Raw genomic sequence first — 21,728 nt, 5'->3', positions numbered from 1 at the left:
GGCTGGGGAGGGGTGACGGTGGAAGGGTGGGTGGACATGATCAGTGTGTGCTGCATGCACATATGGAAATATTACACCGAATCCCATTAATATGTACAGTAGTGTGTTGATTAAAAACAAGAAGGTACTAAGATGCATCTTTAGACAATATTGTTATCGTAAACTCTTCTGATGATACTAAGGTTTCCTCAATCCATCCTAAGTTTGATTGGCAAGTCCTTGAATCCTTTGCTTTTATTTTTTGTCCTTCATTTTTAACCTTCTGATCTCTGGACATTTCACAGATCCTTAGCCTGTCTACCTAAATGCTAAATCTGCTCAAGGGGAATTGGAATAGAAAGTAGACAGGGCTTGTCAGTCAGAAAACGTGAGGTCTTGAAGAGGGGTTAGGTTTCCATAAAGCTTCATGATCCCCAAAGAACACAAACGGCTTTTGTTAGGTCTTCTTGCTTTTGGAAAACTCCATTTGTGCTGCCCAGGATCAGCTATATAATTCGCAGGGACCAATGGAAAATGTCAATGTGGGGCCCTTTGTTCAAACATTGCTGAATCCTTCAAGATGTAAGGACAGAACATTAAAGCAAGCACAGGCCCTTTGCAACTTCCCAGGCTGTGTAACAGGAAACCACCTGGTGCTGCCTCTGCCACCACATCCTTCTTGGTGGCAGTGAGGTAAATCCAAGTCACAATCTTTGATCTGATAATGTTCTAGAATGTGTGGACTTAATGGGGGCAGGCGGGGCTTCACAATTATGGTTAATGTTCCTTCATGTAAGTTGAGATAGGACTCAAGTTAACTTGCAGGGAACAGGTGTACCACGAAAACTTGGTTAAGTTCATTTCTCTGAAACAGATAAAGTTCAAACACCTTTTATTTCAAGAATATTGCTTCTAGACTTTCCTGAAGCCAGAATTGTTCTATAAAAGTATCACAGAGTATTATACAGGATTAAAAAAAAACACAGTATACTTCCTAATATCTTGGAATCTTTTTTACAAAGCACATCATTCATGACCATAAATATGTTTATTCTGTCATTCGGCCAATGACACACATCTGATAAACAGCTAGTTAATTTTAACATATGTACAGAGTCTATGATTAAGACTTGAAGTTACCAAAGATTCAACTATAACATGTTAAATTTTTTAAAGAGTTTACCTTGAACACTTAAAAGAAACATAATTTACCTAAATGCTTGAATTATCTAAAAATAAAAAGAAAATCACTGTTAAGCTAAACAAACAAACAAACAAAACCTTCTTGGGAAGTTGAATGGGCTCTGATGACTCCGATGAGGTAATTCTTTTGCTGGAATTAAAAAATCTAATACGAAACAAGAATATTTGCAAGAATACAGAGTTCTTCAGAAGCAATTTTGAACTATATCCTTAAACAAAACCAGAACTTGGCGATGGTCTTAAAAAGTTATATAACACAATGTTATAAAGTTAACCTCCCTTATGGTCTGTTTAAATTATGAGACATTGATGATTTTTGTTTATTGGAGAAAATTCGTTACATAAGTTCAAAACTACACATAATTTTTCAAATGCTTAAGCTTATTAACCAGGCCAAGAAAACAAAATGCAGATGGAAATAAAAGGTCTTTAGTCCTTTTTTTTCCTGTCAAGAAAATAACCACAATTTAGCAACCTTATTAAGTATACAGTGGACAGCTTGAGCCAGATGCAGACAGAGCAGGCAATCTTGGTTTTTTATTTATTTATTTGTTTATTTTTACCACCAACATTATTAGCCACGTCTTTCTGCTAATCAATTTTAGCAAGTCGAGGTAAAACACATGCAATATTTTCTGGCAAAAGCATGTTAAACAATATGTGATCCATACTGTGTGTCATCCTGGGGGATCTATTTGACTGTGTCACACTGAGAGCAAACAGGGTGTCTGTGATACATCTGTAAAACAAATTAAATGCACCAAATACACATGGCATTCCAATCTCAAAGTGCAAGATAATTGAATCCACAATGATGGCACTGAAAAATTCCAGTGGCTCAAAATGAATCAAAACTTCCTTATGCTGGCAACACAATGTCGCCAAGGGTGTTGGTTTTAGAAGCTTGGAAAGGCACAGTTTTAGCCATTTTGACTGGGTAACATTTACATATGCATGTCCCTATAATGCTCAAAAGATAATACTGGCTTAGTACCAAAACGAAAACCAAACAGAAAAAAAACCCAACCTTTCTTTCTATTCTTGGCAAATAATGAATTCTGATGAGTCCCTGTATGCACAACACTTGCACACTAACTCTTCCTGCACAAAGGTACCCAGGGCTGCTTGGAATGTTGGTAGCTATGATTGCCCTTATTAGTTTACTAATAAAAAGTTAAAAAAAAAATACTGCATTTAGGATAAGGTAATAGTTTCATCTAATCAGGAGAGTAGAAAGCAGGCACTGCCTTCTAGATTGTAAGCTCTCCTTTGTGTCATTCTCCATCCTCTCTGCTCTGCTGGAATGAATAGACTGGTCCATGATGGACATGTTGAAGGTCTGATGAACAGAGGCTCCACAGAATGCACAGGAAGATAAAACTGATCTTCAAAAACTTCTTCTCCTGGACCAGCATCCTGGGGAAGTTCTTTCTGATGCCTGCTGATATGGGCTGCAGCCTGGGGGTAGGGCTGGTGCACCAACTCTGTCACACCATTGCTACTGAAATCACTTTCAGAAAGGAGTGACCTCTTCATGCCCCATCCATTTTTCAGTTTTACCATTTCTCCAGTGTTCAGAATTCAAACAATTCACTTCTGGAATGTCATTATTCCGTTCAAGTTTACTCTCTAGACTTAATGTTGGTTGGTTCAAATGCAGGGTCTGAAGGTTTGGCTGGCAAGGTCAAACGAGGTTCTTCCCTAACTGTGCGACTTGGGCCTTCATCTGACTCTGCAGAGGCCGTATCCACTGGCATAGAGAGCTCAGCAGAGACAATCAGGAACCCATCACCTTGAGCAGTTTTCGTCTGACTTGTTTTATTCTGCTCAGAGTGACTGTTCAGCAGTGCAAATACTCATCTATACCCTTCAAGTCATTAGTCCAGTCAACCAGACTAAGTCTATAGTTGAGTCTGTACCTATAGATGTTTTCGTTCACACTGTATAGTTCCTCCGGGCCTTGCCAGCTCATGGCTGCCGTGAGACTGGGCAGATTAACCTTCCCATCCGTCCCATAACTGTCCTCTGTGGAGAGAGAGGTAAAGGTGTCTCATTAGTGCAAAATATGTTTCCTACTTAACTGGACAAGCAACTCACCCTGCAAATCAACTCAAAATAGAACACGAAAAGGTATTTTTTCCTAATCAAGGAGTGGCCTTAATTACAAAGGTAATTGTGTGACAACTAAAAATTGAAAAAAAAAAAAAAAAGCCAGGTATGGTGGTGAACGCCTGCAATCCCAGCAACTAAGGAGGCCCAGGTGCAAGGATCATAAGCTTGAGGGTAGCTTGGGCAACTAGCAAGACCCTGTCTCACAGAATAAAAGGGGCTGTGAGATTTAGTAAAGCATCCCTGGGTTCGATTCTCAGTACAGAAAAAGAGAGGAAAAAAGGGAAAGAATAAAGATCAAACAAATAAAAGCTTTTCCATGTAGACATGGTTGGTGTTGGAATTGGCACCGTCCTACCCATCAGAAGACTTGAGTTTTACTGTCACTCTGTCCCCAGGAGAGCATGTGAGACTGTGTGAGTCTTGGTCAAGTGCCACTCCTCTCTAAGAGGAACTGGAGACTTTGGAGACACAACTGATTCCAGATGTTGGGGGGCAAAAGCACAAGATGAACCTGGAACACGCTGCTGGGCTAGAAAGCAATGCAGTGCTCAAGAATGATGGGGATGAGCCAGCAGCACGCTGAAGCCACTGGAAGGACACCAGTGGCTGAACTTGGAACACTTGGATCCTTAAAAGACATAATGATAGCAAAAGAACATCCATAGAATAAAAGGAAGGTTTATCATTCCATATGGATATAAATAGAGAAGTAAGAAGGGACATCACTTCTTTATCATGGAACACTACCTAAGAAATGGAAGGGACACCCAGCATCTTGGGAGGCTGAGGCAGGAAGGAGGATTGCTAGTTCAGAGCCAGCCTCCATAACCTAGCAAGGACCTGAGCAACTTAGTGAGAGCCTGTCTCATCATAAAATGCAAAATAAGGCTGGGGATGTAGCTCAGTAGTTAAGTGCCTCTGGGTTCAGTCCCTAGTACAAAAAAAAAAAAAAAAAGGAGGAACAACTGTAATGGAAGAATCAACAATTGTAGTCATCATGTTAACAAGGAAGAATCAAGACTGTCTGCAAAAGCTAGTAGGTGAATTACTTATTAATTGAAAAGGAAGAATAGCAATTATACAGAGGATTAATCTAGCAATCCACACTTTAGCCAAGTTATCAAAGGTTGCACCACCAAACAGATGACATGCAGCTTCTGATGAGATATCCTGAGGGTACAATGTTGGTTTAGATGTATTCCTGCCTCAAATGCAAAACCTAACAGTCCCATGATGAGGGAACATCAGACAAACCTCAAACTGAAGGACACTCTGCAAAACAACTGGCCTGTACTCTTCAAAATGTCATGACCAATGACAAAATGTTGAGAAACTGTTTCAGAAGAAGTGATACTGAAAAGAGGTGACAATTTACCGCAATGTATGGTTCTGGATTGGATTCCAGATCAGACAAAGAAAAGCCAAAAAACTATAATTATGACATTATTGGGACAATTGGAGACATTTAAATATAGAATGTAGATTGGATGATACCTGTCAACACTGAATTATCTGATTTCAATAAATTTACGGCAGTTATGTAAAAAGATGCTCTGAGGAAATATATATTAAAGCATTTTTATAAAAAGAGGTATGATGTCTGCAAATTACTCGAAACTGATTTAGAAAAAGAAAAGTGTATAATATGGGGGAGGGGCAGAGAGAACAAGGGGAAATGATGAAGTAAGTAAGGTAAAATTTCTTGGAACTATTCTTGCAAGCTTTCTGTAAATGTAAAGTTAAATCAAAATAGCATGTTGAAAAATCAAAATAGCATGTTTAAGACCTAAAATGCCCATGTCCCTGTCCTGGGTTCTTCCAGCTCACAAAAGGAAGCCTTTGTCTTGGGCCATTCTGAGGTTCTTTATTCAGAGAGCAAAGGTCTGAGTAGGGTTGTTCTGGAGAGAGCATCTCTAGGCTAAATCTAGATGATTTCAAGTTGTGGTAATTGTCCCCCAACCCTCGAAACAGAAAGGTTGTGAAAACATTAAGAAAGATTCAAGAACACACCTGGTTCTCAAACTGAGTGGTAGTTCTTCCTTAATGACACAAAATATGGTAATGTCCTATGAGCTAGTGTCTCTACCCTCTTCAGGACACTGTTTCTTTTGTGGAAATGCTCTGTATTCTACTTTCCTAATAACAGCCGTCACTTCCTGGGGCTTGCTGCGTGACGTGCTGCTCTCAGCATGCTCACCAGCAAGGCTGGGACTTGAACCCAAGGCTGACTGTCTCCAGCACCTGTGTTCATACCCACAGTGCAGTATAGCCATGTCACCCACATCCATCATCAGAACCAAATGTTGTTCTACAGAGAGATGAATCAATACAAACCAAAGCAAGGTGGACTGTCTGGTTGTTGAGGTGGAGCTCTGTGTGGTCACCTGGCCTGGAGGACCTGGTGCAAAGGCTCTGGAAGTGGAAGCAGTCTTGCCAGAGCCAGGCTGCCCAAAACTACTCACCATAGTCCCACACTGACCAGTTCAGGACAGGACAACTGGTCAACCTCAGATTTTGGGAAAGGACTACTACTGATCGACCACCCAGGGAGAGAGGAAGAGAGAAGAGGAGAAGAGGCCTTCTAGACCTCATAGTCATACACTGATCAGCTCAGGACAGGACAACTAGTGGGCCTCAGCTTTTTGGAAAAGGACAACTGGTGGTTCATCCTGGATGGGGGGGGGAGGATGGGGGGATAGAGAGAGAGAGAGAAACTTCCCCTTACAGCTAGTAGGCCCACAGCCATGACTGCCAGGAACTTTTTTAAGACATCAAAGAGCAGAAATGGTGACTTTCAAATGCAAAAGGAAAAAATAAATACCCTATCAACCTGTTGATCCTACTCTATTTTGCAAGACAGAAGTTATTGCTTTCAAATCAAGCTAAAAAATATTTCCTAAGTTGTGGGTGCCATTATTTTTTTCTTACTGGAAAAAGACTGCATAAGAAAAGCATTCAAACTCCCTTTGCCTCTGTAATTTTGTAACTATGAAAACAAGTCAACAAACAAAAACAAAAAGAGGGAACAGCTTTTTGAAGACCCTCTAAATAAATTGGAAGGTTAAATTTTGAAAATCTATAAAAAGAAGATAGTTTTAAAACACTCATAATCCACATTGTACATGATAAATTTTCTTTTTTTTTTTTAAATCCTTATGTTCCTTTCTGTATGATAAATTTTCTACAATACTCTGTCGAGCTTTTCAATTCCAAATTTCAGATCTGATAGTTATAATTTTTCTCATTAATTTAAGATTAAGATACATCTAATTTTTTTTTTAACTAACAAAGTCTTAAGGAACTAAGGCTTTTGAGTGGGCTTAAGTGGTGTGCCATGGATGGAGGGCTCTGTACTGGTAAATGCCACCCAGACATACAGGTTTTTCTGCTGGCTCCACATATACAGTGGCTTGTTTTGCATCTGTTCCAACAAGACACAATGAACAGGCAAGGCCACATGCATGTAGGGTCCAGTGAGTCCGCAGGTTTGATTGACAAGGCAAATGTTCTCTTAGCAACCCCCCTGTTAAGATGTGTCTGCAATAACCATCTGCTGTAAGATGGTTCACCTTATGGATTATGAAAAGGTAGAGTCTGGAAATTCCAGCTATTTTGAATTGTAAAGTATCCTTAGAGTTGCCCCTTGGTAAGGAGCTTCAAAAGAAAAAGAAAAGTAACAAGTAACATTCTGTCACCCTTGTTCACGTGCTTCCCAAAGCTGAAGTTGCCAAAGCTGTGTCAGAGTGACCGCAGAAGCAATTGATTATTTAGCTCCTTGGGTGGTGGTGGCAAGGATCAGGAAAGGGGAGCATCCTGTCCCAGATGCCTGTCACTTAACTGCACCCCAAGTACAGTTAAACATCCTTCATTTCAGTTGTCCAGGAAGGACTTCATGGAGATAACTGACTCAGCTCTGACTAGGTGTGTGTCCTAAGTTACCTGCTAATAATACTCTTTCACCTCTTTCATGATAGAAGTGAGAGGATGCTAGACTGAAAATCCCTCAGCTGTAAAACAGAGTGCATCAAAACATAACTGTGAAGTCAATATTTAGTATTAGGTTCTTTTATAACGTTACACTTCAGAAATGTCTTAATGTGACTGCAGGGAGCAGGGAAAATATTCCTGGTGTATGAATCTTTTAAATGTACTTGGAGGGGGGAGGTGACTCAGGGTCGATGTGGGGAAGATGGAGTAAAGGAAAGAAGAAAAATGGGAGAGAAAATAGAAGAGATGCATAATGGCTATCAAATATCCTCAAAACAGCTTCTTTGGTTTGTTTCCATCTTCTTCAAAACCTTCCTATTGTCATTAAGCTTCTTGTTAGACAAACCAGTTGCTTCTAAAAGGAGGAATCTGAGACCCTAGCTCAGAAGGATGGAGGGAGAGGTGGCAGGATGAACAGGGTCCCCTGAAATGGCAATATTCTTTTATTTTTCTGAGAAGATATCCATCTGCATGGCGCTGATTGAGTCCATGTTTCTTTGGCAGAATTTTTTCTCCTAAGAGGATTCATTAATAAAGATTCTGGCACATCCATGCCTCAGTGTCCTCTCAGAAGAGGTGGCAAGGACAGTCCCCATCTTCTTCACATGGCATGCCTTTAATAGACCCTCCTGAGGTCTATGCAATGGCTGATATTCCTGGTGACCAAGGCACACATTCCATGTGTGGGTCCCCCCTCCAGAGCACAGTGAGGTAGGAAGGGATAGATGTGGCTGAAGGGGGAGAAGATGTCAAGGCTGGATGCTTATGATGTTCATGTGTCTCAATGCTATGTTGAGACTTGACTGAGTCTTGACTCTAGATATCCTGCCCTTACCTCCGGCACCTTCTGTGAATTCACCACCACCCTGCAGAACCTTCCACGTTCTCCTAATTACAGCTGCTTTTGTCATTGAATGACCATTAATGAGGAAATTCCTTTGGTTTACTCCAAGTTCAGCTGTAGAATGTCCTTAAATTTCTCATTAGTCCTTTTGTGTTACCGATGTTATATTAATAAAAATCTTTAATGGTTTCCATGAAACCTCCCACCAAATTAATTGGCACTACAAAGAGAAGAGATCTCCCACCCTCTCCCACGGCTCTGAAAGGCCAGTCTGTGTTTCTCCCCTTTCACATCATTCCATGCTCCAAAGCATCACCCAACAAGCACACAAGCATGGGGGGTGAGTAAATGCTTGGAGATGCAGCTTGCTGGGTCACTGAACTGATTTAAAAGCAAAGCGAAAGATCTGTAACCAGGGACCAAATGTGATGAAGAACACAGTTAGAACAAGCATGCACTCCGAGCTATGTTCCAAGACATGGTAAGAAGCAGAAATTAGTTTGAATGGTGAAAACATGCAATTATTGAAAAGAAGTTTCCAAGAATAAAAAAATAAATGTGAATACCTGTGTGGGTCATAGCTTCCTCCATCTTTATTTCCTGATATAGAAAAATACAAGAGTGATTTATGTTAGCTTGAGAACTTATAAAACCATTCACTATGTAGTTTTTCATGCACAACCTCTAAACCCTAGAAAGAAACATATTGGGTTAAATACAGAGTGCTAAAATCCAGAGATTTTCTATTAGAGGGGTTCAAAATGAGGACTGAAAGCTACAAATAAAAAGGTTTAAAGTTAAAAAATAAAAAAAGTCACAGTTCCCATGAAAAAATAGTACTTATTTCATTTAAAAGCAGTGAAATAAGTACTTCCGGAAGTTCACATAATTCTCAGTAGAAGTTAAATTTGGGCTCTTTTTCAGACAAAACATTTGAAAAATGGACCCATAATGATCTCCCTTAGGAATAGTCTAGAAGGTGGATGACTTGAAGTGGAGCAGCAATAACGGACTCCACCTGGCACGTCATTCATCATTAAGGACTTTATCAGATGTCACCAAGTAGAGCTGTACTGTCATCACCAGTGAGTTAGAGTGTCATGTTCTTTTGGGGAGAGGTATCTGGGTGTAATATTTCTAGTGCCTCTAAGGGTTGGCTTAGATTCCAGGCCTTTGTGGGCTGTTTCTTTCTTTCCTTTCTTCTTTTTGTAAGATTTCAGGAAAAGGTCGTGAGATAAGCAGGATATTTGAAAAGATTTGAGCTGAGAGGGGTCAGTGACCAAGGGACCTATTCTGCAAGCCCCACCCTCTCTTGGCTTAGTGACTAATTTTCACTAAGTGTTAACTGAGAAGTGCTGATTGAGAACTGAGATGTGATCTCTCTCACAGGATTTATATTTTCTTATAGGACGCGCACAGCTCAGAAAACTTTAGGATCCCATAGTGGTGGACATTACAGGCAGGAAGGATGGGAGGGGGTCCCCTTTCTCCCTTCAAGTCCTACAGCCCAGAGAACTGCCCACTTTTATTCTGAGGATGCTGGCTCTGCATGGGACCCCCAGACACAGTTTAAAACTCAGCTGCATAAAAAGGGCTCCTGCAAACTGCTCCCGAATGCCTGTGAGTCCAGTTCTTTACTATTTGGGGGTTGTTAGACTCTTCTATATCAATGTCCTTACTAGCTTCAGTTCTTTCTCTCTCCTTCTCTGGATAGCTGATCTTTAAATTTTTACATAAATATTGAGAAGCAGTGCGTATTCTCATTAACTGGTAAAAAGCTGGGGCTGATTTTGAAAGAGAACTGCATCTCCATGAGCCAGAGGAGAAGTCAGTTCAACACTTGCAGAGCAGGGACGGAACACTTGGCTGATTCCATACAGACCCTCTTATACTTTCAGATCCCAAGGGAATACACTGCTCAGATATCTCTATTTTCAGATGGGAACTATTGGCAAAAAGAAATCTAATTCATTGTATTACAGACAAGGGTTCAACTGGGGGAGGGACCCAAACTGTGACAAACAGAAATAGGGCGTTATGTGTTTCCATCCAAGTTCCCTTAACAAAAGAGGATCTTCTGATTTTCTTAGTATTTTATGACTGCTGACAGCAATAGCAAAGAAATCCTCAGTTTTGTCTTGTCTTCTAATAGATGCTTTATCAGGAATTGGAGTTTACTAATCACATAGACTTGAGGGAGAGATTGGAAGAAAACACTCACCAAATCACCTAAACTTTTTTTGTGTGTGTGCGAGGGGGTGTCCCAGGGATTGAACTCAGGGGCACTCAACCACTGAGCCACATCCCAAGCCCTATTTTTTATTTTATTTAGAGACAGGGTCTCACTGAGATGCTTAGGGCTTCACTGTTGCTGAGGCTGGCTTTGAACTCATGATCCCCCTGCCTCAGCCTCCCAAACTGCTGGGATTATAGGCATGTGCAACCGTGCCCACCTTCACCAAATCTTTTGATGGCTAGTTTTTTGACTATTCACCCAGAGCTAAACTTATAAACCAAATTATGTTTGGAATTGCCTAGAAATTTCCCTACATATCTAGAACTATATGTTTTTATGCATGTAGATATTTCATAGACAGAAAACTTGGTCACACAAAGAGATTTCTAGGCAATACAGAAAAACACAAGATTCTTGTCCTTACCAATTTCCAGGCCCTTGGGTCTTGGGTTGCACTGTTTATACCCTTGACAGCTGCGGAGCTCCATTAGCTGTACATGTAGCTGGTTCAAAATGCCCCGTTCTACTGTGTGCACGGTGTTTGTGAGCTGGGGAGGAAGAGGTAGAAGGACAGATTGAAGTTCATGTCCTGGTTGTTCTCTTTCCAACAATCTTTCTAAAGTGAAAACATATTATCGTACCTGATAAGGATCTGTATTCATATCGAAGTACTCCAGAAAGCCAGTGGCGAACTCACAGAAAAGAAAATTATGTGTCTCATTCACTGTCCGTAAACACCAGTAGGTGTTATTGTTAGAACTGGTACAAGCGCAGAAAGATCCCACTGTTGGATAGGAAAAAAAAAAAAACACAAAAAAGAATGAAAAACCAGTCACCTCCGTTCTCTACACTGGAAGCATCAAGTGTTCTTTCTTATACTTCCTCCCATTCTATGCAAATTTGCTGTGAAACTCCATGAAAGTGGAAAACAAGATGGTGGGTTTGTAGAGGGTGAAGGTCAAGTGGAGTTTCAGCCTGATTCTCCCCTTAGTTCTGTTAGAAGTCTCCAAACTGGGGTGAATGCAGATTGGGAAAAAATTATCAGAACATTTCCTGATGGTTGTTTTTTACCTTTTTTGAAAAAGGAAAGAAATGGAACTGGTGCTATTGCTTGTTCTCTAGGTTACGTGGCCAGTGGGAAAAATGGTCAGTGGAAAGACAGGGTTCTGCAATGTGCAAGGCTTTGGAGAAGGCCTGAACCCAGGTTGGTGGATTCTGGGATGATGTCATTTGAAATCATTGTAGACTCATTTTAATATGTGATTGGCTTTGATCCGAACATCTTTTGTACCATGCAGAAATTGCCTGGTACAAAGTATTGAAAAGAGATTATCAAATTTAAAAACAAATCATCCACTCTTATTTCCAAAAAGGCAAAGGGTACAACTTTGCTGACCTTCCTGTCAATGGTAATCGAGTTTCAGGAACATAGTGCCTAGCAAATATTTTCAAAACAATTAGAATAGGCATACTTATTAGGATAGGCAAATATTCCTTGTACATTATACGTTTTACATGTATTAGCTCACTGAATTCGCAAATTAACCTTTGGGGACAGTTTATTATTATCATCCTCATTTTGCCCATGAGAAAACCAAGGCACAGAGAAGTTAAGTAATTTGTCCAGGTTGAATAGTTGACAATTGGCAATGTGGGGGTCTGACTACAGGCTTATTCTTAACTGCTAGACTCTATTGTCCTTTGTAGTATAAGATGCACTAAATCTGTCCATTTAAGTGAAAAGGGATATTTTAAACAATAAGTGAAAACTGATTGTTCTAAAAAAAAAATCAATAGATTTTATTTTTTGGTGTAGCAGGTTCACAGAAAATTTGAGAGGAATGTCAGAGTGTTCTCATATATCCCCATGGATGTACAACCTCCCCCAGTACTGACATCCCACAACAGGCTCATTTGTTAGAAATGATGAACCTACTTTGACATATCAACACTATTGTGATTGTACATTCTACGGGTTTGGACCATATATAATGGCAATCATCTGCCATTATATTTTCATACACAGTAGTGTCATTGACCTAAAAATCCTGTGTTCTATGCTCTCCTCACTCAATCCTGTCATGTTTTTACATCTTAGAAATGGATGATTGAGAATGATTTCATTGTTATATGATTTTTTTTCATTGAAAGCAGGTGCTATGTTATTCATAATTTATATTATTTTTAGTTAAGCATTTAGCTTACATCTAAATAAGTTAAAAACCATGGAACCAGAACTTTCTAATCTGTGTATAAATCATCCAAATCAATATTTTAAATAGGGTTTGAGCTTGTTTTATAAAATATACTAATATAATACCTTCTGATTGCTTTGAAAGAATAATTGATGAATCTCAGGAGTGATGAGAATTTATAAGTGAAATTTCAATAAAAATGACTGTTTAAGGGTTGAGGTTATAGCTCAAAATTAGTAGAATGTTTGCCTCGCACGCATAATGCCCTGGGTTCAATCCCCAACATCACACACACACACATACACACACACACACACACATACAAATAAAATGAAATGAAATAAAATAAAAAGACTGTTTAGTTAACAGTAGTACTTTAAAAAACAAATACCCCAATTGACTCAGCATGCTAAGGATACACATCTATTGAGTCAGCATATCTTTTCAAGTTATTTTTCAAATTAAGGCAGTCACTAAGACCACATTTCCAAAATGATCTTTTGGCTCACTGCATTGTAAAGAATGACATTGAGATTGAAAAAAGAACAAAAGCGTAATTAATAAGTGTAAGCCACATATTTTGGGACCCTTAAAAGATCAAATGAAAACAATTTTTAAAGATTCTTTACTTTTGTCTCTTTTAAAATTTTTATTTTGTGAATTCTCATAGTGTACAGGACAAGTTAGTATGGTAAAGTTATAGACTGTGTGTTCATTTTAAAAACTGATAGTGGTGCATAGTCAAAAATGTTTAGAGACCATGATCCTCTCTCTCTCTCTCTCTCTCTCTCTCTCTCTCTCTCTCTCTCTCTATATATATATATATATATATATATATATTTTTTTTTTTTTTTTTTTTTTTTGCTGTTACTGTTGAGTACCTACTACAATGCCAAGGATTCAAGTTGGCACTGCTAATAGAAGGAATAGGGGAATAAGAACATTAAAATATGAAATAGGAGATAAAATATATCAAAGCATATAACATATGCTCCTCTTCAAATTTTAAATTTCACTATGTACATCACATATATACCATTTACGTAGCACATACACATAGATACACATATGTGTTTTCACATGTGTACACAGGATTCTAATATAAAATATATTTTTTTAAACTGTGGTTTGTTGTGGAAAAAAAATTCTAGCTGTTCCAGAAGACCAATACTAAGAATGTTTTCCACTGGAAAAAACACAAGTTTGGTTTAAATGAGGCCTATTCTCCACTTTGTTCCTGAAAGCCAAGTGACAGGAGACTATCTTACTCCCTTTTACGTTCCTCACATCACTAGCGGTGACACCCAGCGGCAGGCACTCAAAGCTTAGTTAAATTGACATGGACTGAGTTGATCTTGGATGAGGTCTGCTTGTATGCTTATTTATTTACCTAACATTGGTTCTGCATTTCCTCTATGTCAGGGGAGTCATTGTTGCATAGACACGGTATTTTATCTGAGAAACTGGAAGTCCAATGGGAAGACAAATGTTATGTGAAAACAAAATCTAAAAACGACAATGATAATGTATAATTGCAAATATGATAAGTCCAATGAGACACAGTAAAGCTCACTCCAGAGTGTGCAGCTGTTTTTCAGCATCCCTATGGGATTGATTCCAGAATCCTCCAAGGATACCAAAATCTTCAGATGCTCCAATCCCTTACAGAAAATGTCTGAGTATTTGCATACACACAGTGCACATCCTGCTGTATACTTTAAATCACTAGATTTCTTGGAATACTTAATACAACTGTGTACATAGTTGTCATACTCTATTGTTCATAAAATAATGAAAAAAATAAAATAAACATGTCTGTACACGTTTATACAGATAGCATTTTTTTCTGAATATATTCCAAGTGTGGTTAGTTGAATCTGTGGGTGCAGAACCCATGGATAAGGGGGGCTAGGTGTGTGATAGGGGATTAACCTGGTCTGAGGCACAGGGACGATGTCTATGAGAAGAGACTTTGCAATTAAGGTCTCAAAGGATGAGTCGATGTTTGATAGGCATAGAACTTTGGGTGGGCATCAGGACAAGAGTGTTCTAGGAAGAGAGAATATGTGCAGAGGCTCTGTGGTGGGAGAGGGCTCTGGATGCCTGAGGAAGAGAGAAGTAGGCCAGGGTGGGAGGGAGAAAATGGTTTCAGAGTAGGACTAAACCGGAGCATGCAAGGCTTCATGGGATATGTTAAGGATTTTGCTTTTTAGTCTAAGAAAAAAGAGGATGTTATTAGGAGATCATTCTGACTCTGTGCGGAATGGATTGGTGAGAGCAAGAGGAGTCTGGGAGATCAAATAGGAGGCCTGGCAGGGGTGCAGGTGAGGAAATAGAGGTTTGGGCAGGATGCCTCAGCTCAGGCAAGAAAGCACAGAGAGGTACAAGGGCCTGCTCCCGCAGGAGCCAACTCAAGCTTCCTGTTTTGAATGTCCCCTCTTTTGAGGGGCTTTCCAACCTGGAATGCACCAAATTTGTCACTTCCTCAGAACCCCTGCTCCTGTGTTCCCTCTGTGGGATGTGGCTCCCTTCCATTTGGGTGACTTTTCTCCACTCTTTAGGTTTCAGCTCCAGTGTCACCCCACTGCTGCAGCTTGGATCTGGGATGTTTCCCAAAGGCTCAAGGATTAAAAGATCCTTCCCCAGACGGGTGTTATTGGGAGGTGGTGAAACTTTAAGAGTGGGGACAGCTGGGAGGTCTTTTGTCATTGGGGACATTGAAACCCTTGCAGAGGATTGGGACCCTGGCCCTTTCCTTTTTCTCTCTTTGCTTCCTGGCTGCAGTAAGGCAAGCAGCTTCTTCCACGATGTGCTCCCACTATGACGACTTGTCTTTCCATAGGCCTCAAACCACAGAGGCCAGCTAAGGACTGAAACCTCCCAAAGTGTGATTCAAAATAAACCTTTCCTTTTTAAAAGTTGATTATTTCAGGAATTTTGTTACAGCAATGAAAAGCTGACTAACATACCCATCATCCCCACCCTGAGTCCCCTTAAGATTTTTGATCAGTTCCCCATATCACATGATTACAACTTGTAATTAGTTTACTTATTTCATTTACTTTCTTTGCTCACCCTCTCCCCCATTAGAATGTATTAAGAAGGTACAGAACAAGGTGTCCTGTTCGTTATTGTATTGTTGATATGTAGCTCAGAGCCGGGCAGAGAACAGACCCTCAGCAATCTGAATAACCCTCAGAGAGTCCCCAGCTCCATTTTAGGAATTCTATCTAAGATAAATGCAATAACTTTCAGAGTCATCTGGTCTTGATGTGAATGTGAATGTAAATGCAAACATGCAAATGTAAATCGAGAAACATCAAAACAAAATGATAAAACAAAAATCCTGCTGCCTAGGACTTCAACCTTCTCAAGGATGGTCTGTGGATTCCTTGGGATTTCCAAATCCCAGTTTGAGAAACAGGCCCCACTGGTCTCCAGAGATCATCTCAATCGGAAGATGGGAGCTTTTATCTACTCCATGGGCTGGCAAGTCTTCAACTGGGAGAACATACCACAAAATTCTTAAGGTATCATTTCTACATGTCCTAGGTAAATATTGTACATAGATCATTAAAGAAAATAAAAACTTTAATTTAAAAAGTGCATGATAATTCTGTATCCTAAGGAATCAATGCAAAGCCAAATAATTTTATGGAGTCTTTACTATTCTACAAGAAGGATGCTGACACTGAAGTAGGATGAGATGAAGTGGATATTGGCTCAGAGTTTAAGGCACCCTCACCTTTCTTTTATTTTCCTATATTCCACTTGCAGTATGCATGTGAAATAAAGTAGAAACAAAATTTGGGGGCTGGAATTGTCCCTGCATTCATTGTTATTTACTTATAGAGCAGTCTTATCGGGTAACTCTGCCAGGTGCTGGCTACTCTGTGAAACATCATCAGGAAGAAAACCCTGAGAGAAGCTTGATATTAAAAAAAAAATACCACTGGGGGCATGTATGAATATGTAAAACAAATCCCACCCCTATGTGAAACTATAGTGCATCAGGTCAAAATGTCAAAAATTTTTCTAAAGAAAAAAAATCTGGGTTTTTTTGGAAAAAAATAATTCAAGTATAAAATATAATGTGATGCTTTCCTCTTGAATCTCCCTGGATTCTTGGAAATGAGCTGCTGAATCCCTACACTAAGTAACTATGGTATGGGTCATACCATTTCTCTGCAGGGTGGCAGGAAGCGGCATTCAGAAGGAGCAACTTACAGTTCCAGAATGGGGCCGTCTGCCAGTGGTTGTTGTCATGGGTGAAGCAGGTGAGACCAGGTAGGCTGCACTCCTCCCCCTTCCTCTGGCGTTTCTTCTCCTTCCTCTCCTTCTTCCTCCGACGGTTCTCCTTGAAAAGTTGCAGTTTGCTGTCAACTTCTTGAGCAGCCTCCCTGTTCCAATAGAAGGGATTTTTTTTTTTTTAAATGATGAGAAAGTACTTTCTTGATGAAAAATAAGATCATTGTTGTGAGTCTTGCACCAACATTTAGATACATACAATAATAGATGAACTTTACTTTTTACAGAGAACTTCAAAATATAATCAGCAATAGTGAGGGCAAACTCAATAAGTGAGAACCAACTCAGAACTTATTAAACCTTAATACCATCAACACCTTTTTTCTTATTTACATGTAAGCATCAATTGAGATAAATGTCAAGTTAAATCAATGGATCCTGCTAGCCACACCCTTTGGACAAGGGGCTTAAATTTCTGGTAGCTCAGTACCAATAGAGTCAATGGTTAATTGAACCAGATGGCTTGCATTAGACAGTTTTAAAAATAGGTCTGGAAATCTGATTAAAAAAAAATCTTTATTATCTTGCTTTTTTTTTTTTTTTTTTTTTGTACCAGGATTGAACCCAGGGGTGCTTAACCACTGAACCACATCCCAGCCTTCTTCTTCTTCTTCTTCTTCTTCTTCTTCTTCTTCTTCTTCTTTTTTTTTCCCTAGAGACAGGGTCTCACTAAGTTGCTTAGGGCCTCTCTAAATTGTGAGGCTGGCTTTGAACTTGCGAATCTCCTGCCTCAGCCTCCTGAGCCACTGGATTACAAGTGTACACCACCACCATGCCCAGCTATTTATTGCTTTTCCCATACAAGGATTAAACTTCATTGCAGTTCAAATGCTAAATCTCTTTTTATATGCAAATTCTGGATTATTTAAAAAATATCCATGTATTTCTTTGCAGTTTCAGAATTCAACACTATAACAGGCTGCTCTTTAGAACACACTGACCTAATTAAGAGGGTCTGTAACTCTTAGCCACTTTCCACAGATGGCAGTGTATGCAGAAAAACCCATTCCTGGTCTCCTATGAGTAGCAGAGTGTGCAGGCAGGGTTACAGAGGAAGCTCCGCATGGCTGTCCGTCAAAGGATTACAGAAGCCTTGCGTGGTCCCTTGGTGAGGCTTGAACTATGTGTCAAGGACCTATGTGGATCTATCTCTGCCAAAACAGCACCATTTGAAACCTCAGGATCCCTTGCTACTTTTCAAGGGACCAGTGGACGGTTCTCAACTCCCAGCAAACACGGAAAAAGGAGTCACTTACTTGAAGGGGTGAAGATGGCTCTTCAATTTCTCTTGTCTTTTTACACCTTTTTCTTTATTGTAATAGCTGCAGGCCAGAGGGTTACAAAATGAGTCTTCATAACCTTGCATTTGATCAAAGAGTTTATTTTTTTTTTTTAAAGCAACATAGACGGCAGGCAGTTACTCTGTTGTCACTATTGTGGTTTGTTAGGACTTTAAAAAAAAATCTTTTGCTTAAAATTCATGGCATACTTGACTTAAATAGGTGAGGTCATAATACTTTATGTTAATGCATTCATACGAAGCTTGGTGTTGGGAAAAGAGAAATGAGCCTCCTGCTCACCACTCTAGCTGTGTAAAAATGGGTGTAGAAAGCAGACCAAGGGATGGGTACATGCTCACCTCTGCTTACTGCAGCTACATTCCTCAGGCTTTCTTCTCTTTAGGTGACCCCTCACTTCTCTCAAATTCTTAATTTTATCTTGCAGAACTTCAATCTGGAAAAATGTATTCAAATCATTACATTTTAACATCAGGATCTTTCTTTTTTTCTGCCCCCACCCTTTCTCTCTCTCTCTCTCTCTTTTTTTTTTTTTTTTTTTTTTGTACCAGGGTTTGAACTCAGGGGTGCTTAACCACTGAGCCACACCCCCCTGCCTTTTTTATTTTTTGTTTAGAGACAGGATCTCCCTAAGTTGCTGAGGCTGGCTTTAAACTTATTATCTTCCCACCTTAGCCTCTTGGGCTGCTGGGATTGCAGATGTGTGCAACCGTTCCTGGCAACCTCAGGATTTTCTTTCCAAAATATTTTTTCTTTTCATCCTGTTTACTGTGTTCCCTAGTTATAACTATTCAAGATGGCAATTAATTTAAAAACAAACAAGGCATAGAATACATCTATCTCTGTATTCCAGCTGAAGTGTAATGGATAAACATTAACAGGTGCTGCTTTTATTACTGAATCCTTTTGTTGAACAGATGGTCAAAATATCATTGAGTCAATCCACATTCTCTTCTCACACCCTGCTTTGTTTTCAGCAGGACTATCACTAAACCCACAGGAGAATTATAAATACTTTGACCAGTTTTCTATTTTTCATGGAATTATAAAAAAAGGTGATGCATACAGTGGTTATGTCCCATCCTGCCAGATTCTGGCAAACTGAATCTGTCTATATTTTATTTACTTTTCTGGTAAGGGGATGGAACTCAGGGGTCCTTGACCACTGAGCTATATCTCCAGATCTTCTTTTAAATTTTTACATTTTGAGATAGTCTCTTTACGTTGCCCAGGCTAGCCTTGACCTGGCAATATTCCTGCCTCAGCCTCTAAGATTATAGGCGTGCACCACCATGCATGATCTGGACTTGGAATAACCTTACAAGGACATCATGCTGACCTCTTTATCAATGTATGCCTTATGATCCTTCCAGGCTCTGGCTGACTGATACAGTTCTCTCTCACAATGGATTGTATCATTTGGAAGAATAAAACACCTGCAAAAACCGATAACAACAACAACAAAAATAAAAACATGAGAAATAAGTTTATATTCTAATATTAAAAAACACAAGGGATAGATAGCAAAGAGACCTTATTATCCTCAAAATCCTTTACTAGTAGGTAGAAGCAGCGAGATTGGAGCTGATCCCTAGACAAGGGTAAATGAGAATGTGTCCCCGGCTACTGTTCCGGCAAAGGAGAGTGTCACCTCTCTGTGACTAAGATCATCCTTGAGATCACCTGGGGAGGCAGCTTGCATTATGAACCCATGAATTGTTTCCACCCTAAATCCAAGCTTTGAAAGCCTGAGCAAATGCACATAGAAAAGTAAAGGAGGTATCCACAACCATAATGCAGACGGCTTATTTGAAGAAATGCAGAATAAAAATGGGAATAACCATTCTGTTTCATTCATTTGTCTAAAAAGAGCTTGTCTTAAGTACTCTGTCAAGTTTTCTCCTCCCCCCCCCGCCCCCCGCCCTAGTACTAGGGACTCCTTGTTCCTCCATTAACTTTGAAGCAAAGAAAAAGTGTTAGGGAGAGAGAGAAAGTAGGCGGGATACGGGTCAATCTCTGCTGTCAGAGAAACAAACCCTGGCCTAAATCTCTTAGCATGTAATTCTAACAACTACCAAGTGCCTGGAGACCAGTCCCAGAGATAAAAACCATGGCAGAACTCACAGTACCCCATGTTCCCAAAGTGATGACATTAGAAAAAAAACAAATGTCTTGCTAATAATGTCAGAAAGAAAACATTTCTTTATCAAGAGAGTAAGTTGATCTGGGGAGGAACCAAAGACCACGTGAGTCCTTGAAAGCCACAGGGGAGTCATTTCGCTTGCCTGTCTGCTAGACTTCGAGGATTTCTCTGCTTTTATGATCTGAGTCAGGTCAGGCGTTTTCTGCAACTTACACCCATCCCCAAACGACACCAGTTTTCTAGAGCTTCTTTGTGATCCCTGTGTTTTGTTTCTGAGGCTGTGACTTTACAATGCTCTAAGGGACAGTGACCATGCATGTGAAACAGCCTCTACCAGCTCCTATAACCATTTCTATCTGCTTCTTGCTGCCTACTAAAGGGTAAGTGCTTAGGGGCAGGAACCCCAGGCCTGCTAAGTCAAGATGTGCAGAATCACCCTGGCTGGATTCCCAGTTGATTAGCGTTAATGAGAAATTGAACACAAAGCACACCCCTTGTGGCTTCCTTAACCCCCCAGGTGTCCTGGAGGCCAGGCCTTGGCCTGCCTCTCCAAAGCCAAGTTGATACTACCTTTTACAAAGTGCGAGCGGTGATGATCTGGGGCAGGGGGCCACTTTGATCTGAAACCTAGAGAACATCTAAACCTTCTTACTTGTGTGTCACACGGACAGTGGTTGGTAGGCCCACGGCATTGCTGCTGTCTGCCAGCAGTTCATCCCCGTTGCCACCGCCGGCAGCCTGGCGGCCTCCCAACCCCCTGTGGCCTTCATCGTGACGCTTGGCAATGCTCCTTGGCTGCAACACTTGCAATTCTTCCTCTTCCAGATTTATGTCATATATTTCTCCTTCAAATTCAACAGACAAGGAGCGTGTCTGCCGGGTATGGACAAATCGGGGCTTGTACTCTGCAAATGAGGGAAGTGAGGTTAATATGGATGATCTGATGCAGTTTAGGAAGGAAGAAAATGATCACCGGCACTGTGAGGGCCTTGGAGAGGGTCAAGGAGTTCAGGCTGCTCTGCTCTGGGGCATCGCGGGGCTCTGGCAATGCCACCTCATGGTCATCTCATGGGAGTCTCAACTGAGGGGACGAACCTAGGTGAACTCCAAGGTTCTTTCCACTGATGGCAGGTTGTGCACTTTCACACTTAGTTCTCAACATGAACCACTAAGACGTTTGGATAAAACTATATTTCCAATGACGGTATTCATGATCCTTAGCTGGGTGTGGTGGCGCACACCTGTAATCTGAGACTCAGGAGGCTGAGGCAGAGGATTGGAAGTTCAGGGCTAACTCAGCAACTTAGAGAGACCCTGACTCAACATAAAAAAATAAAAAGGAATAGTGCTGTAGCTAGTGGTAAAGTCCCCCTGGGTTCAGTCCCCAGTTACCCTCACCCCAAATATGTACTGAGCTTTTGCT

At 40.3% G+C, this 21,728-nt stretch overlaps 1 protein-coding gene across 1 annotated transcript in view; it reads right to left on the bottom strand.

Annotated features, from left to right (window-relative positions):
* Window positions 1-854: 854 nt before the first annotated feature.
* Window positions 855-21,728, bottom strand: part of Sulf1 (sulfatase 1) — a 177,551-nt gene continuing 156,677 nt past the window's right edge. The window contains 12 exon segments of the mRNA XM_071602348.1: window positions 855-2,541; window positions 2,544-2,697; window positions 2,699-2,854; window positions 2,856-3,040; window positions 3,043-3,207; window positions 10,786-10,909; window positions 11,003-11,145; window positions 16,784-16,956; window positions 18,121-18,186; window positions 18,504-18,598; window positions 19,502-19,598; window positions 20,958-21,210. Of these exon segments, the coding sequence (XP_071458449.1) occupies window positions 2,396-2,541; window positions 2,544-2,697; window positions 2,699-2,854; window positions 2,856-3,040; window positions 3,043-3,207; window positions 10,786-10,909; window positions 11,003-11,145; window positions 16,784-16,956; window positions 18,121-18,186; window positions 18,504-18,598; window positions 19,502-19,598; window positions 20,958-21,210 (1,757 nt within the window). The 3' untranslated portion in view covers window positions 855-2,395.

The sequence above is a fragment of the Marmota flaviventris genome, chromosome 15 (genome assembly GCF_047511675.1).
Source record: "Marmota flaviventris isolate mMarFla1 chromosome 15, mMarFla1.hap1, whole genome shotgun sequence".
NCBI classification, from domain to species: Eukaryota; Metazoa; Chordata; class Mammalia; order Rodentia; family Sciuridae; genus Marmota; species Marmota flaviventris.
Note: the sequence above shows the minus strand (reverse complement) of the source record. Positions and strands in the feature narration are given on the sequence as shown.